The sequence below is a fragment of the Pteronotus mesoamericanus genome, unplaced genomic scaffold (genome assembly GCF_021234165.1).
Source record: "Pteronotus mesoamericanus isolate MK-2021 breed Mesoamerican mustached bat unplaced genomic scaffold, CSHL_Meso_final contig_57, whole genome shotgun sequence".
Taxonomy (NCBI): Eukaryota; Metazoa; Chordata; class Mammalia; order Chiroptera; family Mormoopidae; genus Pteronotus; species Pteronotus mesoamericanus.
Window position 1 is genome coordinate 642523 of NW_026555203.1, and position 21571 is coordinate 664093.

The 21571-nt window shown below is 41.4% G+C and overlaps 1 protein-coding gene across 1 annotated transcript; it reads right to left on the reverse strand.

Moving 5' to 3' along the window:
- Nucleotides 1–282: 282 nt before the first annotated feature.
- PGRMC1 (progesterone receptor membrane component 1) lies at nucleotides 283–7917 on the reverse strand. The gene is made up of 3 exons (XM_054580321.1): nucleotides 7506–7917; nucleotides 4084–4239; nucleotides 283–1498 (listed from the first exon to the last, which is right to left on the reverse strand). Exons 1-3 carry the CDS (start codon nucleotides 7828–7830, stop codon nucleotides 1395–1397), a joined length of 585 nt encoding a protein of 194 aa, XP_054436296.1. The 5' UTR covers nucleotides 7831–7917; the 3' UTR covers nucleotides 283–1394.
- Nucleotides 7918–21571: the final 13654 nt, after the last annotated feature.

Here is a 21571-nt window from a genome sequence, read left to right on the forward strand (position 1 = left end):
ACGTGCGTTGACTAGGAATTGAACCAGTGACTGTCTTTTTGCTTTGCAGGATGAGCCCCCGAACCAACCAAGCCACACCAGTCAGAGCCCAATTCACTGTTTAATAGGACAGCTGGTATTTGGTTGTGGTGGGAGGCTTTTATTAAGTTTTGCCCATTTGTTTCTTTTGGAATACCAAAAACAAAAGATTCAAAAGTGAAAATCTTAGTATTAAGCTAAAATTAAGTGATTTAATCTCGTTCCTTAGATTTTAAAAAAACAACTCAACACAATATATTGGGTAAAACCATTTTATTAACTGACCAAAGCACTTCATTTTGTTTTCTGATTTGAGGTAAAACCATTAAACATGGTTCACAAGAAAAGACAAGGAAAATACTATTCAACTACAATTACAAGAGTTTGAAACCTCACTAGTTGTTCACATAACACTTTTACAAAGTCATACAACTGTACAATCTACTTAAGCTAAGTTTATTGTTAACCATTAGACCAATATCAAAGACCTAGACACTTGACTACTACTCTTGCAGTGGCTCTGGTTTTGCAACAACATAAGAGTTAACTGTTACCTTATGAATATACTTTACTTCAAAAACCACTTGGTGAGTGATGTGCATTGTTTCCTCATTATTCAGGGGTGTGTGCAGGCTCTTAGGAGAGCAAACACCTATTCTATGTGGCCCTCATGTCAAATCATATAAAATAACCATTGCCCTACCATGAACATGGAGATCGGGAAGATAGTCCTACAGTCTTTACGTATTTAGGTTTTTAGGCAGGCCAGCTGATTTTCCCCAAAGCCTTTTTTTTGAATGTTCAAATCATGTTTTAATTCTCACTGTAGGTAACTGTTAGTGAGGGTGTCCAAGCGTCCGAAGGAGGACAATGATGCCGTATAGAAACAACTAAGCCCTGCTCTGAGATTTCATTTTCTTACTGGACAGCTCTTTCATGAATATCAAAGCCTTTGGGACACTGCAGATTTGCTTTAAGTCAATTGAGAAATCACGACTAAAAGTTGGTCCTTTGTTCTTCATGCTTGAAGGACTTTGCACATTTTACATTTCTACCTGTTTAGGAGAGATACCCATGTCTTAACCTGTCTTTCAGGAAAAACAAATTTAAATTCAGCCTGTACTAACTACAGGTAGAAGGAAAACAGTACTCACATTTGTATTACAGCACTGTAGCTCACTTTCTGGATTTATGACACACAATCATCATGCATTCTACGTTAATTTTATCAGTGTCACTAGTGATGTTAATTAAAAAAAAATTTACAGCAAGTTCAAAACTTTTCTAAATATTGAAATCACCACATTTTAAGACAGACTGGAATGTTACAAATGGTTCTGCAAAATACAAAAATAGATATGCTTCCACTGAATGCTTTAATCGTTTTTCCGAGTATTCTCATCTTTTGGTTCTTCCTCATCTGAGTACACGGTAGGCTCCTCCCCCTCCTTTAGCAGTTTACCCACATGATGATACTTGACTGGAAGTAGACAAGAAAAGATAAATGGAGATAAATGGTCATTCTCATGTTTAATAGGAAATCACTACCACAGTTCATATTTAAGTTTTCATTAGAGGCCTACAATCTACTCAGCAATGCATCAGGCTTCTTAAGAGTTTTGTTCAGAAGACAGAAATATAAAACATGTAGCAATGTGACAATGAGTGTGCAATGAGTATTCAAATGTGTTGCATATAGGTTTAGAAGGCTTGTTATGAGTTAATTAGAATACACTTTAGGAAATGTGAAGAAGGATTTGGGGAGGGATTTTGAGAAAATGAAACCACCATATACAAAAGCATGCAAGTGAGAATGAACGTATCTGGGAAGCAATAGAGACCAAGTCAGCAGGAGTAGGAGTAAGGTTGGCTAAGCAGTGTGGGAGAGTATTATGAAGGATGTGGAAAGCCACCCTGAGGGGTTTGGACTTATCCTACAGGAGGCAAAGGGCACTGGAGATTTATGACAAAGGCATCACCAGGTAAAATAGTGCTTTAAGCAACCTTACCTTTGTGGTGTTAAGGGCAGATTACAGTAGGAGATCAGGAAAAGGGTGACCAAGAGGCCAGCAGTTATGAGAAGGAACAAGACCCAGGAGTAGTGGGGGGTGTTGGTATGGGAATGGAAAGGGAAGAATATGAAATAACTTAAAGGAGAACTGGAAACATGAATTAATGAAGTGGAAACTGGAGATTCCATTTGGATCGAAATGGGTACTCTGGAGGGGAACATGACATTACAAGGACTGGAGAAGTAAGTATTGGCAAGAAACAGGTCCTTGGAAACCTCAGGGAAAGTTCAATCAGATTGTGGGGCTAGAAACCATATTGTTGGGAGTAAGGAGGTATAGAGGAAATGAAGCAGTGGTTAGGAACACCCACTTATTAGACAGTTGTTTGACAGTGGAGGGAATGAATGATAATAGTCTAGTAGATGGAGAAGATAGTTGATGGAAATTTTCCCCAACACAAGGGAAAAGCTATACATTGTTAAAGGCAGTGGTAAAGGAGGCAGAGCACTGGAGATGCTGGAGAAAACAGATTTAAGGGGATAAACCGGAATGCAAGGCCTGGGAAGGAATGGAGTCAGCAAACCACCACCATAATGGCTGTATCACTGTGGCCAAGCTAATGCAGGGTTAATCATCCCAATGTCAGAGGACGAAAGGACAGAGCCTCCTCTTTCTGATTATGGGTAGGAATTAAAGGAGTACCCAACCTGTCTAACCAGGTAATCAGACCTGTTTTTGTGTGAAATAATCACCAGGAACAATTGGAACTTCCCTATCTGAATATATTATAAAGGTTCCAAGGGTGCTTGCGACTGCTCAAGACAAAAGCTGGGTTGCACTGGAGAAACCTGCCGTAAGGGGAATGCACACCAGCACTAGGTATAGCTGAAGTTTCACAACAATATTGGGGGTTAGCCTTAGTTCAAGAGGGGAAATCCCTCTTTTTATGGGGTACTTTTTACCCCATTAATGAAAGGAAGCCCTTTAACATAGAGCTTTAAGTTGTAAATTATAGCTCATCGGCTTCATATAGAAGAATCTATTGTTACAAAGGCATCTTGAGGATGCCAAAAATGAGGGACTACTTTAGAATTGTTTTCCAAGTAGAAAGACTTGCCTCTAGACTTGAAAGCTACAGTCTGCTTGGGATCCAAACTCTAAAGGTAGAGACATATCTGGCTAATTATTAACCAAGAACTCTCTCTGAAGTCAGCATTAGTTTCAAAGAAAATGGTTGGACTTAGCCAAAAAAGCCAGTAATATTTAACTAATTATAGGGAATAGCAAATAGAAAAACCACTTTTTAAATGGAAAAAAACCACTTCCTTAAAAGGAATGATCATGGTCTTCATATATTGCTTCAAAGCTGGGAAAGATTATTATTCAAATTCTTAGCAATGAAATATGGCTAAAGGAATAATTAAACACTTAATGTTGATAAAAGCCAATGTCTCAGTGCTCAAAACTTGAACTTAACCTCCAATCTTACTTCTCTCCGAGGATCGCAGCCCTTAGCAGAAGCCGGGAAACAAGTGTCTTTTTTTTCTTTTTAAAAATGCAGACACCATTTTTGCTGGGCACATTAGATGCATCACTTGTAGATGAGGCCTACAGTTAGGCTCAATTAGATTCAAAGAGAAGCTGCTTTGTAGAATACAAGTCTCCCATTCTTTAACAGAAATGTGGGCTGCTTTTAAACGGCAAGCTCTGCAAATGAGGACTTATGAAAACCCCTTTCTGTAGCCAAGATGGCCAGTCTTTTTCCCTCACACCAACCAAATCCTAGTGTGGAATCTATACAATCCTCTCAAAAACTGAAAAACCAGAAACTTAAGTTCCCACAGAAAATGAACTAAAAGTTGGTATGCAACCATGGCAAGTGACTCAGCACTGCTGCAATTACTTTCAAGCCATGAACTTGATCCATCCAAGATTCAGGAGCCTATCAAAATGCTCCCAAGTTTCAGGCTGTTTAGCAATAACTATTGGACTGCCCTGAATCCCATTACTGGTTGAAATTTGATCCAGGAACAGTTTAGAAAAAAATGCTTACAAGTGAACTGAGAGTCCCAGTCATTCAGGGTCTCCTGCTGGGCAGGAGTGAGGTCAGAAAGGTCATCATACTCGTCCTTCAGAGCTTCCTTATCCAGGCAAAGTGTGGCGAGGCCCCTGGATGCATCTCTTCCAGCAAAGACCCCATACGGCCCCTCTTTAAAAACAAAACCAAAGACCAATTCTTTATGAGTTCATTCCTCTGTGGTTCATATACAGAAAATTGCTTCCTTACCCATCAACATAGAAAGCCCCCTTTTGAAATATCCAGTTGCATTTGGAAACCATAAGTGATGTTGATACTTTGGATCATTATGTAGTGGATACTAAAAGGCCTGTTGTTATTAACTTTTAAACAATCAAAATCTTACACATTATCCATTTCCTGTGATTTTCAAATAGCTAATAAAAAAGCTATAAATGGTTATCTCCTGGCGAGGGGGCCAGTCAGGATTGATCCAAGATAACCTGAGTACACAGGTCAGAATTCAGCTTTAGGAGGTTGAACCCTAGGCTGTGCTCTAGGCACCTGGGCTAAACACCAGTGAAAGTTATGTTTTCTTACGATAACATACACTAAGGTTTTTGTTAATGAGAACACATAATTGTCAAAAGGATCTCTGGTTGTGAGACTGCATTAAATATTAACATGTGGCACCTGCAGGAGAAATTCTTTTATGCGTTATCAGTGGTTCAGAAATCTATCCACGTTACATAATCTTCGCTGTCAATAAAGAGATAGCAGAGATCAGCTGTTACTATTTTTGTTGAGCTTGAAGAGAACAAAGAAAATTCTAAAACTCATGGAAAATGGTGGCTGAATCAATCCACAAAATAATTCTATAAAACATCGGAATGCTATTACATATATTATGCTTAACTTTTATCTAAGAGAGCAGTGAATCATTCTGTAGGTACTTAAAGTGGATGTTAAGATTCATTTAAATATTGCACAAGTAAATGAAAAGAATGCAGTGTACCTTTAAACAATGTGTTTCCCCAAGGGTTGAGTAGCAACCCTGATACTAAACTTTGTAGGTAACCACTATGCCAAGTATGAATCAAGTTTCAATATGGCCTCATCAGCTGAAACCTCAATCCATTAGGATTTTTAAAATAAATTAGAGGAAATTTATGATCAACTTTTAAATGCAAATAAGATTCCAAAAATTTTGTTACTTTTAATGATCGTTACATGTTTTTTCCACTAGAGAAGGTTAAAAAAAAACCTTCATAATTTTCTAATGGAAATGGTGGCATCTAGCACTTGAAAATAGGCCAATTGTACTGGCTTGGACCTCACCATTTCAGAAATTATGGTCGCAGAATTCTTAAACACAGAGAGGAACATTAAGACTTTGGAGAATATGTATTATTCATTAGAATGTATATCCATTAGAATGTAAGCTCCACGAGCAGAGACTTGTGGGCATTTTTTTTAATTCACCACCATAGTCCCAGCACCTACATAATTATGTGCCACACAGAGAACAGGCACTCGAATGAATAATTCTTAGAAATCCATTGTGACACGAAGCATCCTTTTCATACAATGTCACATAATCATGGCCTCACAGGATAGTGCAGAATAGAGACTTAAGAGATCCCACAGGGGCTACCCTTATCATTTTAAAGAGGGACAACTAAGGCCCAGAGAGAACAATGTTTGGCAGTGGGTCATTGACGCAGCTGGTCAACGATCCAACCAGGGCTGGAACCCAGGTTGCCTGAATCCCAGTTTTGTGCTTGTTACACAGGCCTACATCCCTCTCAATGCCTTTGCAAACATTATTTGATGATGCCCCATATGCATGTGTTTTCACTATTTTATGGTGTAGCTCATAATAGCAGTGATGACTATGTTTATTGATAATGCTTCTTGGTGTGCCACTTGAGTGACAAATAATATAGGTGTGATTTTCAAATTGTTTTGATGGGTTCATGCCTGCAGAAAGGTCTTCTAAATGATCCACAAGGAAAAACTGCTAAGTGGGGGAGTTCCTTAAGAACTTAACACATCTGATTTTGATTAGTTGGACTGGGAGAGTAAAATAAAATGGAGGTGGGGATGGCCAGATTGCTACTTTCTACATTCTTCCCTCTCTCCAGAGCAGCAGGAAAAAGAGCATGGCCAGTATGTACATACTCGCTGAGCTCCCTGGCTTTTGAGGAGTCCACATTGGAGGAACTAAAACCCCTTCCTCCTCTCCTGCGAATGGATTCTATTTAGCAGGACTTTGCAAACCTGGCTGCATCTCGAATTGGCCTAAAGAAGCGTGTGAAATGTAGATTCCTGGGGATCTTTCCTACCGCGTGTCTTCCGTTGTTATGGTGATTAGGCCGGAAATCTGTATTTTTCCTCAGGAGCATCAGGTGATTCTGATTCAACCCGGCTTGAAGAGCCTTATCTCAAAGGCCCCTTCAAGCCTGCCCCCTCCAACAGCTCAGCAGTCTCCCACCCCTCATTTCCCTTCTGGTTGGCTTTTCCTGAATCTCCACACCCAGCAGCCTTCATAGCCCTACCCCCTTTGTTTCTCAGGATCCTCCCACTTCTCCCTCCCTCCATTTTTAATATTTTTGGCTTCTAGTCCTTTCTCTTCTGCTATAGACTAAAGTACTGCATTACCTTCTCATTTTGCTGCATTCGCATAGTCCGTCACATTCAACCTTTATTCCTCCCTCAACCAGCTCCTTTCTCCCTATGGAACCGCCCTTGTTCACCTTCCAGCTTTTCCCCATCTGCTAAACATAGCGCACGCGCGCGCGCACGCACACACACACACCAAACACATACCTGACACATGCCATACTCTAAGCGCCCGCACGCACACACGCCTGACAAGCCACATACACTGACTACGCACACACATATCACTCACCCCCACGCACGAAGCTTATACCTGCTGCTAATCCCATCTCCCTTTTCTTCTCCCACACCCTCACATTCCACCATAGCTACTCCTGGCGTCATCGGCCTTCGCGTCCTCTCCAAGGCTAGGCCTCCCTCCTCCCGCACCACCCCCTCCTTCCAGAAATCCCCAAACCCGATACCTTCGACACTCCCCTAACACTGCGTTCTGTTTTCTCCCCCACATTCCTTTTCCAGCCTCGCGCTCTCACCCACCTACCCCCGGCTTAAGAACATCAGCCTTTCCACACACACACCCCCCATCCCGGCGCTGGCGCAGGGAGGGGAATCTGCGCCCCCACTGGCCCGCAGACCTTCTAGAGCGCCCCTTACCCCCCGCCCGCTGGGGAAGCCGCCCTGCCACCACCGCCCGGCTCTCTGCCTGCCCGCCCTCACTCGCTCGGTCGCCATTCCTCCCCTCGAGACTGTCCCGCTACCCCCTTGCCCCTCCCGGATTCATCCTCATGCCTGGGCCCCTTCTTTTGTTTACGCGTCCCCGGGGCCAGCAGCCGTACCCGGCCCGTAGAACTTGCGGCCCTTAGTCACGTCGAACACCTTGCCGTTGATGGCCATGAGTATGCGCGGGTCCTGGACGCCGTCGAAGCGCCGCAGCTCAGCAGGGGTGAAATCGCGCCGCTTAAGGCGGGGCAGTGGGGGCGGCTCGTCGTCGTCGCTGTCGCTGCTGGCCGCCGGCTGATCCCCGCGCACTATCTTGTAGAGCAGGAAGATGCAGAGGCCGAGCAGCAGCAGGTTGAGCGGCGACGTGAAAATCTCGTTCAGCAGCCCGCCCTCCAACTCGCTAGGGTCGGCGCCTGTCGCCACCACATCCTCGGCAGCCATGATCACTGGAGCAAAGATTGGGTCGGACTTGGGAAGGCTCCGGAACTTGATGCTTTCTCCTCCCTCTCCGCACTACCTTGTGGCGCGCTCCGCTAGGCGAACAAGGACTAATCAGGAGAGGAGGCGGGGCCGGGAGGGGCGGAGGCGGGGCTGAAATAGGCGGAGTCTCCTAGCCCAGTCTCTCCCGAAGCTGCGGATGCGCATTGCCAGGCTGAATCCAGCCCTGCCCAGCTGAGGCCCCCCACCTTCCTGCGGGTTGTGGCTCCCCTCCCCCCGCCGGATCCCGCCTTCCCTGCGTCTGAGAGAGCTCTGAGTCCACCCCTCAGTTTCACCTGCGAGGCCCCAGGCCTTCCTGGCGCCATTAGCATGCATTCTCTGGATCACCGAGACTGTGCGCGCAGTTCTACCACGCACCCCGCTAGCTCCAGATACACCGACCATCTCAGAGAAGCTTGGCTCTGCTGGGCTTTGTCTGAGGCCCCCTCCGCCACCTGATGCGCGCCAAACACCGACTCCATTTCTCTTGCTTTAGGATTCTGCCCCCGCCTCCTATCCCAAAGCCTCACCTTTCCCCGTCCATCCCTCAGGACCACGCGGCTCTCATAGGAGACGACAGGAAACTTCCTCTTCGAGCTCCCTTTTCCACCTTCAAGACCCAGCCTACCCATTCTCACCTTGGGAACCCCCATTTGTCTTCTTTGACAACCTTTCTCAAATCCTCCCCCCAGATGCTGTGGGACGGACACCCCCAGGATAGGTGAAGTCGGCGCATAAGCCCTCTTCTGACAATTCTTGTAATATCTGGGGAAACTGACCGGATCACCCGATTTACTCTGGGCTTATTCTCAGAAAACTAAACTACGATCACCAGTTTTCTCAGTCCCAATGCATCAGTAAGCAACGTTCTATTGCTGCTCTTTTTTTTTTTTTTTGAGGGGGAGGTGCTTAGAATAATGAGAAAACTTTCTTTGTTTGGCAGCGTTCTTCTGCTTGAATTCTGTTGAGCTACTCTTGGCAGTCACAATAACCCTATACTAAAGCCCAGGCGAAGGCAGGAGGTTTGGTTCCTTTTTCTAGGTATTTCATCCGACCTTTGATGTGCTTAACCGTCTGCACAGGAGCAGGCCTTATGGAAGCTGTCTATACCCTTTAGAATCGGGCCTTCTTCTTTATGGTGGCAGGGGGAGGGGAACGGAAGAAAAGATGGGGGGTAATTAAAACCAAGCCATGCCCACATCTGCAGCCCAGAGCTGTACGTTTCCATCAGGAATTCTGCTCACTTGCTCATAATTTACTCCCCTTCCCAACATGCAGGAGACTTGAGAGAATTGGCTTCGTACCTCAGAATTCTAAAAATTTCTGGCACAAACTGCTTCCATCCCTGCCCCCACCCCATTTTATTAAATCATTTAAAAGTGTATGTGAGCTGAACAGTCTTTAAGTCGGCCCATGCATTTTTTTTTTCACAGATCTAAATTTAGGATTAGCTGCAATGGTCCTCTCAGATCTTTTGTCAAACTTCTTCAATTTAATCAAAGCGGAACAGGCTCAAACTCGTCTGTACTTAGGATCAAATTACCTTAAAAAAAAAAAAAAAACAAAACAGCCTCTATGTGGCCAAGACAGTTTTACAAATTAACAAACTTGTGAAAAATTATTTTTGTTTTCAATCAATATCCAGACAAAGTGTAGATAGATATCTTTTAAGAGCTCATTTTAATTGATAAGAAAATCCAGAAGATTCTAGTCAATAAATGGGCAAAAAGAGAAATAGGTAACTCACAGACGAGGGGATACCCATGGTGAATAAGCATATGAGAAATGTTCGGTCTCTCTAGTAATGAAAAATATGGAGACCACTGTCACCGACCACTTTCTCATAGGTAAAATAAAAGAAAAAAAAGGATGATATACAATGCTGGCAAGAGAGTGGTGAGACTATTGTCACACTAGTGGAGACAGTAAAAATTAGTATAACCTCTTGTTATCCATAAAAATATTTTCTATCCATTACTCCCACTTCTAGTAATCTACTCTTTGGTCCAGTAATTCCACTTCTAGGACTCTATCCCACGGAAATTCTCAGAAATGCAAACAAAGATTTCACTACTAAGATGCTCACCAGAGAATCATTTTTAATGTGGAAAAACTGGAAAGAACCTGAATAGTCAACTTAAAGAAATAGATAATTGGTTTGAATTGTGACAAAACCATAAAGTAATGTATGATACAGCCATCCAAATACTATCATGACATGGGAAAATTCTTATGTTTTAATGTTAAGAGAGCAAAACAGGATGCAAAACTATATACAGTATTAATTCAACTATGTAAAAAACTCATAAAAGGAAGCCTGAAAGGAAACATGCTAAAATGTTAACTGTTGTTGATTGTTAGTTTCTTCTTTATATTTTTCTACATTTTCCACAATGAGCATATATCACTTTTAACCTCGGGGTGGGGGAAAATAGTTAATTTCTTTTCTAAAAAAATGTAGAATGGTGGTACATGTTCACTATAACAAACTTAAACACTATGTATGTGTATAAAGTAAAAAATGAAACACGACTCCCTCTCCCACTCCCCAAGTAATCTTTAAATCAGGCCCACACATCAGCAGTTTGGTTTATATTCCTGCAGACATAAAAAACAGACACACACACACACACACACACACAGAGATTTTGTATTAGCAAATTTGGAAATTCCTAAAATAATAAGTGATTAGTCAGTTTTTATTCTAATAGAGATACAAAATAAAAAATAAGAACAAAAGATTAGCTCTATCCAGATAACCCTGCTGGGATTTTTTTTAAGTCACATTTATTTAAGATAATAAAATGCAAACTACAGAAAGATCGAAAAGATAAATTGAAGCCCCCCTGCCCACCCTTGATTGTCTCTTCTCAAATGTAACCACTATTATAAATAGAGAAAAGTGGTCAAATACAAATACTGTATAATATCTCTTATATGTGGAATCTAAAAAAATAACTGAACTCAAAAGACCAGAGAGCAGAATGATGGTTACCAGGAGCTGGGGGGGTCGGGGACTTGGACAGGTGTTGTTTAAGAGTACAATTTTACAACTAGTTGATAAATAAGTCCTGGAGCTCTAATACATGGTCCAGTAAATATAGACAACAAAACTTGCTAAGAGGGTAGATCTGAATTGTCCCCACCAGTAGAAGAAATAATTATGTGACACTGACAGAGGTGTTAGGTAACTCTACTATGGCAACCATATTGCAATATACATTTATTAAATCAATATATTGTACACCTTAAACTTACACAATTTTATATGTTATTTTAAAATTATGTCTCTTGCCCTGGCTGATGTGGCTCAGTGGACTGAGTACTGACCTGTGAACCAAAGGGTCACCGGTTCAATTCCCAGTCAGGACACATCCCTGGGTTGCAGGCCAGGTCCCCAGTAGGGGACATGTGAGAGGCAACCACACATTGATGTTTCTCTCCCTCTCTCTTCCCTCCCTTCCCCTCTCTAAAAATAAATAGATAAAATCTTTAAAAAAACAACAACTATGGTACATTTACACAATGGAAAGCTACACCCCAGAAAGAAAGAAGGAGCTCCTACCCTTCGCGACAGCATGGATGGAACTGGAGAGCATTATGCTAAGTGAAATAAGCCAGGGGGTGAAAGACAAATACCATATGATCTAACCTATAAGAGAAACCACAAAACAAACAAGGAAGCAAAATATAATCAGAGGCATTGAAATAAAGAACAAACTGACAGTAACCAGAGGGGATGGAGGAGGGGGACAATGGGGGAAAGAAGGGAAAGGGTCACCAAGGAACATGTATAAAGGACCCATGGACAAAGTCAAAGTGGGGAAGGATTGAAGGTGGGAGGTGGGGGTGGGTGGGGCAGGGGAAAGTGGTAGCAGAAAGATGGGGACAATTCTATTTGAACAACAATAAAAAAATAAAAAAATAATAAATTATAAGAGAATTGGGATGATGGCTGAATCCACTGGGATGAATTCTCAATCTCATCTCAATTCGCTCTCTATAAAAAAAAAAGAATGAAAGAAAGGATGCTTGTAACACCATTTGAAAGACCACCCAGGGTGTATACAACAGGATAAATAAAATAATGAACCCATTAAACAAACAAACAAACTAAAATTATGTCTCAATTTTTTAAAAGCAGGGAAAATCTTTTTATGATGGGCTACAGGGGAGTTATACTTTTTATTTATCACAGTCCAGAGTACATTCTGTTACAGTCTGTAGTCCTTTGGGGAGGTAAGAGTAAAGGAAGTCCTGCTTACACAGAGGGTAGAAAAATGTGTGCAATTTAAAACCTCAAGCCTTGGCTGGTGTGGCTCAGTGCATTGAGTGCCAGTGTGCAAACCAAAGGATCGCTGGTTCGATTCCCAGTCAGGGCACACGCCTGGGTTGCAGGCCAGGTCCCCGTAGGGGGTTCTTGAGAGGCAACCAAACATTGATGTTTCTCTCCCTCTCTTTCTCCCTCCCTTCCTTTCTCTCTCTCAAAATTAATAAATAAAATCTTTAAAACAAAAACAAAAACAAAAACCTTCAAGAAGTGATACAGCTTGCAAATATAAATGCTTTCAAACCAGATTTGATATTAAATAAAGTGAGCTCTTATGTAACACTGGAATGCTGAGATTGTTAAGGAAAAGCATCCCACCATTCTGCCGTATGTCACAATATTGGGTGGAAATGTCTTGTCTGGAGTGGCAGTTCTCAAGTTCTCTGGAAGTAAGCAAGGTGCTCCTGACTTATTTAGTCCTCTCCAGAATGTGAGAGTTGCATTATATATGTTCTTTGGATTCAAATTAACTTGTAAAGCCTATGTACTTGACTTGAGGACTACTTATTTCCCAAGATATATGCTGTCTTATAATGTTTCCAAACTTCATTCCTCCCTTAACTTATTTTCAAAGGTTTTTAAGAGCTTTTAAACAGGAATAAGACAATTGGCTGATTAGCTACAAAATGTGTGGGAAGTAATTCAACCTCACTAGTAATCAAATAAACCCGAAGGAACATATTAACAGTGTCCATTTTTCATCATTCAATATTACTGGAGCATTCTTTTTTGCCTATTGTTTCTTAAAGCGTTTTAAAAATGATAATACTCAGTGCTGGTAAGCACATAGCAAGAGAATCACTCTGACATGATGCTTTTGAGAATAAAAGATTCACTCTGTTCACCTATGTATTTAAGTTCCTAGAGCAGTCTGCCGTGTATTAGGTAATCAATAAATATTTGTTGAGTTAAAGTATATTAGAAGTGGGTCCAGACCTTTTAGAAAGCCCCTTTCACAATATAAATCAAGAGCTTCAAATCATTCATGACCTGTGACCAAGAAATCTAACTTATACAAACTTTTCCTAGGGAAGTACTCAGACATGTGAACAGAAATTTGTACAGAAAAACCACAAAACATATTATGTAGTAGCAAAAAGCTGGAAACAATATAAGTATCCAGAGGAGTCCCCCATCTCACTCAGAGTAAAAGGCCAAAGTCCTTATAGTAGCCCACAAAGCCCTGCAGGATTTGTGCCGCCCCACGCTACCCTTACCTTTAGGACTTTAGGAACTCAGTTTCCCACTTCCCTTGTCACTCTGCTCTAGCCACAGTGGCCTCTTTGCTGGTCCTCAAACAATCAGGCACATTCCAATTCCTCTATATCTGCGATTTCTTTTGCTGAAATGGTCTTCCCCAGATATCCTCATGGATCATTCCTTCACTGCTTTCAAATCTCAATACATCCACCTTCAACTCTCCATCTTTTTCCCTGACGGTTTTCTCCATTGCATTTACTGCTTCCTAATATACAGTATCATTTACTCACCTTTGAGTTATCTCCTCCAACTTCAACAGAGAACAGAAATTTCATCTATTTCCCTCATTGCTGTATCCCCTGTTCATAAAATACTGGCTGGCATATAGTAGATGCTCAATAAATATTTGTGGACTTGAACCGATTTGAATATGGAAGCCCATTATTTTATTTTTTAAATTTTTTTATGAAATCTATTTTTATTTTTTATTGTATTTTTCTTTTACCATTTATCACCCTTATACTCCCCTCCCCTGGAAACCCATTATTTTAAATATACATGCATAGATTATGCATAATTTTTGCTTTCATTTTTATACAGTGAGCATAAACTGTTTTTAATATTGTAAAAAGCAATACAAAGTTCAAATTTTTAAAGCATAAAAAACAAAGCTCTAAAGTCTTGAGTAATAGAAGTATATGGATTCTATTTTTTTTAAATTCTCGCCAAGGACATTTTTTGTTGCTTTTAAAGAGAGAGGAAGGGGGAGAAGAAGATAGAACATCGATGTTTGAGAGAAACATCGATTGCTTGCCTCCCCTACTCATCATGACTGGGGACAGAACGGGCAACCTAGGTATGTGCTCTGACCAGGAATTGAACCTGCAACTTTTCAGTTATGGGACATGCTCCAGCCAACTGAGCCACACTGGCCAGGGTTGGATTCCATATTTTTAATTTCAGAGACTAAACAATACTTGGTGATGAGGTTTTTAAAGAGACTCAAAAGGGGCCTGTTCAGCCACATCCACTTGACCATCCTCTATTGATTCTTGCTCTGTGCTAGGCTCTGTGGCAGATGTTAGGGATGCAAAGTCTTGCCCCTTAAGGAAGGAGCTCACCATCTAGCAAGAGGAGACAATCAAAAGGTAATAGATGCTGTGGTTGAGATCTGCACATCGTCAGTGGAAGGTAGGCAAAGGAAAAGTGGGAGGTCTGATCTAAGAAGGTTCATACAGGAGGTGACATTTGAGCTGAGTCTTTAAAATATTCACTAGGTGGATAAAGAAGGGATGAGTTTTCTAGGGAAACCAATGGTTCTCAAACTTAGGTGAATATCAAAATAATCTGGAGGTGGGAGTGTACTTATTCAAATGTCTGTTCCTAGGATCAGCCCCCAAAGACTCTGATCCTTTAAATTTAGGGTAAAGCCTGAGAATCTGCATCTTTAGTAATAGCTGTCATTGTTTGAGCACTTTTTATGTGCTATGGATTCATGCTAAGTGAGATAAGTCAGACAGAGAGAGATAAATACTGTATGGTCTCACTCCTACGTGGAATTGGGGATGGGGAGTGGGGGGACAGAACAGATGTTGTTTAAGGGTATGAACTTGCAACAAGTAGTAAATAAACCCTAGAGATCTAATGTACAGTACAGTGAATATAGAAAACAATATTGTATTATAATAATCAAACTTGCTATGAGACTAGTCCTTAATTATCCCAACCATTAAAACTTTTGGCCACTCACTATTAAGCTATTTTATTTCCAGTTCCAGCAAGTGCACAAGCACCCAAGGCAATTCCAATCCAGGTAAGAAACACAGACATAGAGGAAGAAATCTGAGGAAAGGCACACAAATACCAAACAGCATGCTCCATTCTGCGGAAACCCTTTAATGTCTCCTCGTTGTCAGTGAAATCAAGTCCAGAATTTTTAGCATGGTTTACTCCTGTAGTGGACTACTCAGACCCAAACACTCACTCATTTCCCCTGTTTCCCTAATGCTGAAACTGACAGCTTTCAACAAATCTTCCTCCTGAAATAGCATTGGGCTGAAAAGAGCTTCCTAGCCCAAAGTCACACCTCCTTCTCAAGGCAGCCTGAAGGCAATGAATGGTCAATACAAGTGCATAAAGGTCTGTCTTCATTGCCCCAACTGAGAATGAATCTGTAGGGCCAGCCCAGCCTCAGAGCTCCCTATCAGATTGACTGAGGCTGTGTTTTGATTGCAGCGCAGCTCAACTCCCTCTGCCTGATTCTGATTCCTTGCCTTCTCCTTCAGGTGTAGACTCCAAGAGCACTCCCCAATAAACTTTCTGTATACTAACCCCCATTGCAGAGTCTGTTTTCCCAGGGAACCTAACCCAGGACTCTAACCTTCCATGATCTGGCCACAGGCTACAGGTCCAGCTTTATCTATTCCTACTTCCTCCTTACTCCCAATACTCCAACTATCCTGAAGCTAGGAGTGATGTGGCCAACATCACATGTAATGCATAATTTATTGAGTGCTACAAACACTTTACATATATTGCCCTGTTTATCTCACAGCGAATTACCACCAAGAGGACCAAGAGGGAGGTTCTATTACCACCCTCTTCTTACAGAAGAGGAATCTGATACACAAAGAGGTTAAGTTAGTTGCCCAAAATCACAGTTAGTAAGAGGCAGACCTGGGATTCAACTCCAAAAGTCTGACTCCAGAGCCCAGGCTTTACATGAGATCATTTTCTTTTTTTAAAATTAAATTTATTGGGGTGATATTGGTTAATAAAATTATACAAGTTTCAGGTGCACAATTATATAATACATCATCTGTGTATTGTATTATGTGTTTACCACCCCAAGTCAAGTCTCCTTGCATCACCATCATATTACTTTTTAAAAGTATCATGCTGATAAGAGCACTGAGGACACATTGGAAGGGCGGGTACTGGAGCAGGGGCACCAATGAGGAGCCTTACTGCAGGGTAAAACAAGGGATTAAATCAAGGTTGTGATAGTGAGGACATAAAATATGGGATAAATTTGACACATGTTAAATCAGGGATAAATATGATACATGTTAAGGGGCTAGATGGGACAGGGCTTAGGATTCCACCACTACTTCTCCCATTCCTTCTATATCCACTTTATGCCCAGCTCCTTGCGTGAATGAATGGGTGAATGGTGTATAATCCATCAAGAAGAGGTAAACAAGGGAGAGCAAACTTGAAGAAGGAACCTTTTATTCAGATGGGGGTTGCGTCTTAAAGTGTGGCTCATGCATCAGCAGTGTTAGCATTAGCTGGGAGTTTGTTAGAAATGCACGATCTTGGGCAGCATTCCAGACCTACTGAATCAGAATCTCCATTTTAACAAGACCTCCATAAGAGTCACATGCACATTCGTGTTTGAAAATGACAGGCATAACGAACATCCTGGTGGAGATATTCAGTAATGTGTCCAGTTAAATATTTGGGTTTAGAACACAGGATAGAGACCGGGCTGGAATGATAAAGACAGGAAGTATCAGCTCATGAATGGTAGTTGAAATCACTGGCATTAAATTAGATTACCAGGGAGAATATAGGATAGAGAGGTCTTGCCAAGATGCATTGCACAATATGCTAAGCCAAGGCTCAAAATTGTTGGCCCTGGTGGAAAGAGCTGATTTGAATGACTGTTTGTCTGACACTCACATTATGTTAATTTTAAAAACATTAGATGAAAACACTTAGCCAGAAGATTTTTTACATAAAGCCCTTATTTCTGACTTCTCTTAAAGGTGTTAGATCTTTGTGCGTCAACAATTAGCCACAGCTGATTGGCAGCTGCCTCCCTCAGAGGGCACACCTAAAGAAGGCCCTCCTCTCACTACTGTATCCACCAATGCTGAGACCAAATATCAGTTATCTTTTATCATATTTTCTCTGTGTTTTAAAATATTAACAAGGTTAGTCAATGGCAAGTAGAAAAAGAAAGACAAAGAAGAGGGTATTATTTCAAAAGAGGTGGGAAGAAAGCATCCATCATCATAGCATTCCTCATTCTTATTACTTGCCTGGCATCAATAAGTTGTTAGACAGTTGTAGAGAGAGAAAGGAGGTCAAGACAGAATCCTAGGGGAAGGTTAACATTGTACGGATAGGTGGAGGAAGAGGAACCCACCAAGAAGTTTGGGAATAAAAATTTCCCGTCAATAAAAGATGACTGGGAGAGTATAGTCAGACAGAAACAAAGGGAGGAGAGAGTTTCCAGGAGCGAGAGGTTCACACTGTCGAAATGTGAAAGCTACAAAGTAAACCATTTGGAAGTCCCAGGCTACCTATGCCAGAGTCCTTTGGTGTGCCATGACAAGCACTGAAGCCTGGTTCCAGTGGCCTAGGGAGTAAGTGGGATGTGAAGACTGAGGAGCTCTAGCTCTCACAATAAGCCTGAGAAGCTCAACTAAAGGGAGGGGGAATGTAGGACAGGGATTTGATTTGTTTTTTAGAAAGCTTTAGTAGACTCAGGCTGACGTGACATAGCCAGGAGATGTTTAGGGGTTGAAAATACAGGAGAGACGGGATATTAACCAATGCTGTGTCAAGAAGTGAGATAGGAAAGGATGAAATCCAAAGGACAGGCAGAAGTATTGTACCTGCTTTTTAAGAGCAGAGGGAGAGACATGTGCGGAACTCAAGGTTGAGGGAACTTAAATCCTGCAGCCTCAATGTTTTTCATGAATTAGGAGGCAAGGTCAACTGCTGGAGGACAGGAGTGGGGATGGGGAGGGGTAGAGTCAGGACTTGAATGCTGGCCAAGGTTAATATTTTCACCATTCCTTCCATAGGGGCTTTAGAAACAGGAAGAAGCAGGAGAAATACAGGCATTATGTTGCCTAGGAAACTCAGTGACTTGCTAAAGCAATAGTTGGTTGTTTGTTTAATCTTATTAACCCATTCATATCCATTGCCACCTAGAGGAGAACTGGTGAGTAGGGATGGAAATAGAATTGTGCCTCATAGAGCACACAGTAGGCATCCTCTGTAGTCTAAGGAAAACATGGGGGTATGAGTAGCCTTGGGACAAGAGAATAAAATAAATGGGAGGAATCATCAACTAAGTGGCAGGCAGTAAGGTGTCAAAGACAAATTTCCACTATTTCCTTGTGTTTGTGCATGTCCACAGGCACACACACACGCACACACACACATACCACCCAGACCTCTGCGTGGTGCTGGTATAATTCCACTATCCCACCAACCAGAAAAATGTAGAGTTAAAATGCTGGAATTATTCCTTCTTTGATGACAGGATAATCTAATTAACTATCACCTGTTTTCATTGCTTTAAGTTTATCACTAAATGAAACTTATTTTTTATCATTTGTTCAATTTCACCACAAAGGGTGGCCAAGGCTTGTGATATGTAGGTCTGGATTCTACATGCCCCAGGAAAAGAGTAAAGAAGCTTATGTTTCAAAAAAAAGGTCTAGATTATTGAGAGCTTAGATATGGATTGCCTGAGGGTAGAGGCCTTTCAGAGCAGGAGTGGAGCGTGGGCCAGACCCAGTGAGTGCCTGTTCACCTGAGCATGGGTGCATATGGGGGAGGGAGGCAGAGTATCAGAGTGTCTGGGTTCTATGCCCAGGGCCCCTCCCCTCTCCAGAAGCCCAGAGCAAGTGTATAAATTCTACTAAGGGAATGATTTCCTTCAGACTCAATTGTCCTCCCTAAGCTAATGCTGGTTCATCTTTCTTGGCAACATTAACATCCACATGGATGATACATACCTCACCCTGACTGTCCTCTTCCTTGATGTGTTTCACCCCCAGCCACCTTTTTCTTTACCCCACATTGGCCACCCTCTCTCTTTGTCACACACTAGACCTTTTCAAAAGCCCAACCCTGGTTAAACCCAACTGTCCTTCATTCCCTTACTGCACATAAACAATAGTACTGTAGCAGAAAGCACAGTACTCTAGTGGATGGCTCACATGAAAAAGTAGAATTGCTTGTATTCACAGATGACATAATGACTTAATGGCTTACATAGAAAATCCAATGGACTCGACAAATAAGCTACAAAACTAATGAGAGAGTTTAGCAAGGTTGAAGGATACAAGACTGAGATATATATCAATTTAATTTCTATTTAATAACAATGAACAATCAAAAATTGAAATGAAAAAGACACCACTTACAATAGCATTGAAAGCATGAACTATTTAGGGACAAAAAGATACACATATTATGATTCCAATTATATCAGTCTCCAAGAAATGCAATCTCCCATATAATGACAAAAAACAGAGCAACAACTCCCTGGGGGTACGGAATGGAGAGGGGTTCACTTGAAAATTTTTGGTCATAATTTACAAATGGACAGTGTTGTCCAAGAATTACACGACACAGTCACAGTCCATTCTCTCTCCCACTCTCCTCTGGAAGCGTACCATCTCTGTTATTTCCTTTGTCAAATCTCCGATGTCTCCTTTTTATTATCACTCTCAGCTGGTCACCTTGCATTTTATTTCATTAAGAAAATAAAAGCAATTAGATGGAAACCCCCTCACCTTTCCACCACCAAACCCACCAACTCCTATTTATATCTACATACTCTATTTTCCTTCTTGGTACAATGCAGAGTATACTTCCACCTATTAATGCCCCGCCCCTTTGACTCTGTGTCCATTTACCTCACATACTCTGAAGACCTTGGCTGTCACAATTATTCCGTCTCTCTCTTGCGTATTAATAACAGTCCTCTTTACCTGAACATACGCATATGCAGATAAACATAGTCTAGTGTTTCCTCTGCCTTGCTTTTATCTCTGAACATTCCTGTGTCAGAGTTTTTCATGTAACTAAAATTCTTCATAAACATAATTTTAATGACTGCATAGGACAGCATCATATGTATAAATCACAACTTATTAGACAGTTCTCTATTTGCATATTTAGGCTTATTTCCAATGTTTCTTTATGAGCAATAACTGCAATGAGCAATTTGCTGCAAATTACTTTGCCTCTTTCTGATCATGTCCTTAGAACAAACTCCTTGAAATTCATATCTTGGGTCGAAGGCTATGACAATCTCTAAAAATAAAATTATTGTGTCAGAGGTTGTGAATATTTTTCATGTACTTGGTTCTCATGGTTGATTTTATGTGTCAATCTGACTGGGCCACAGGGTGCCCAGATTAAACGTTATTTCTGGGTGTGTCCGTGAGGGTGTTGCCAGGTGAGATTAGCTTTTGAATCGGCAGACTCAGTAAAGTAGATAGTCCTTCCTACTGTGGGTGTGCATCATCCAATCCATTGAGGACCTATATAGAACACGAAGCAGAGGAAGGAAGGATTGGTTTACCCGCTTCTTGCCTACCAGCTGAGCTGGAACATTGGTCTTCTTCTGCCTTTGGACTGGGACTTAACATCATTAGTTCCCCTGGTTCTCCGGCCTTCTCCAGACTCAGACCGAACTACACCATTGGCTTTCCTGAGTCTCCAGCTTGCAGATGGCTGGTCATAGGACCTCTCAGCCTCCATGATCACGTGAGACAATTCATATCCTAAATATCTTTTATATATACACAAGTCATATATATGTATATATATGTGTGTGTTTGTCTATATACATTTATATTTGTGTATGTGTATATACATTTATATATATGTACACACACACACACACACACACACATATTTTCTCTGGAGAACGCTGACTGATATCCTTGGGTATACTAATGGATATACCAACTGACAATATTCGAGAGTATTCATTTAACTGTGCTCTTCTCACCTAAACTAAGCCTGATTGTGTTTTCAAGTTTTTGCTCTAGGTATGTTCCATAAAATATTTGCATACTAATATTACAAAAAATGCTTACTGCTCTACTGAAGTTCAAATTTAACAAGATGTCCTGTATTTTATCTGGCAACCTTACCTGAGGTGGGTATCCAAACCCTCTTCTAATTTGGAGATAATCCCTCATTGTGAATCTGGGAGTCAAGGACTCACCTCCGACCATGGAAAATAAGAGAAGTACATATTGCTTCTTCCCACGCCCTGGCTGCTTAGGGCACCAACAGGGGACAAAGGCTCTCATCAAAGACTGTGATTCTTGAGAGATTTATACAAAAAGTGGCAGTTTTGAATTCATTCATAGAAACTACATATAGTAGGGACCCCAGTAGCCAATGTTGGAT

What these genes read in the sequence shown, in the direction of transcription:
- PGRMC1 (XM_054580321.1), bottom strand. Translation starts at nt 7,830, where the DNA reads ATGGCTGCCGAGGATGTGGTGGCGACAGGCGCCGACCCTAGCGAGTTG. An exon ending in CCGCAAGTTCTACGGGCCGG is followed by an intron (nt 4,240 to 7,505) that starts GTACGGCTGCTG and finishes TTGTTTTTAAAG; the next exon opens with AGGGGCCGTATGGGGTCTTT. An exon ending in CTGGGACTCTCAGTTCACTT is followed by an intron (nt 1,499 to 4,083) that starts GTAAGCATTTTT and finishes GTCTACTTCCAG; the next exon opens with TCAAGTATCATCATGTGGGT.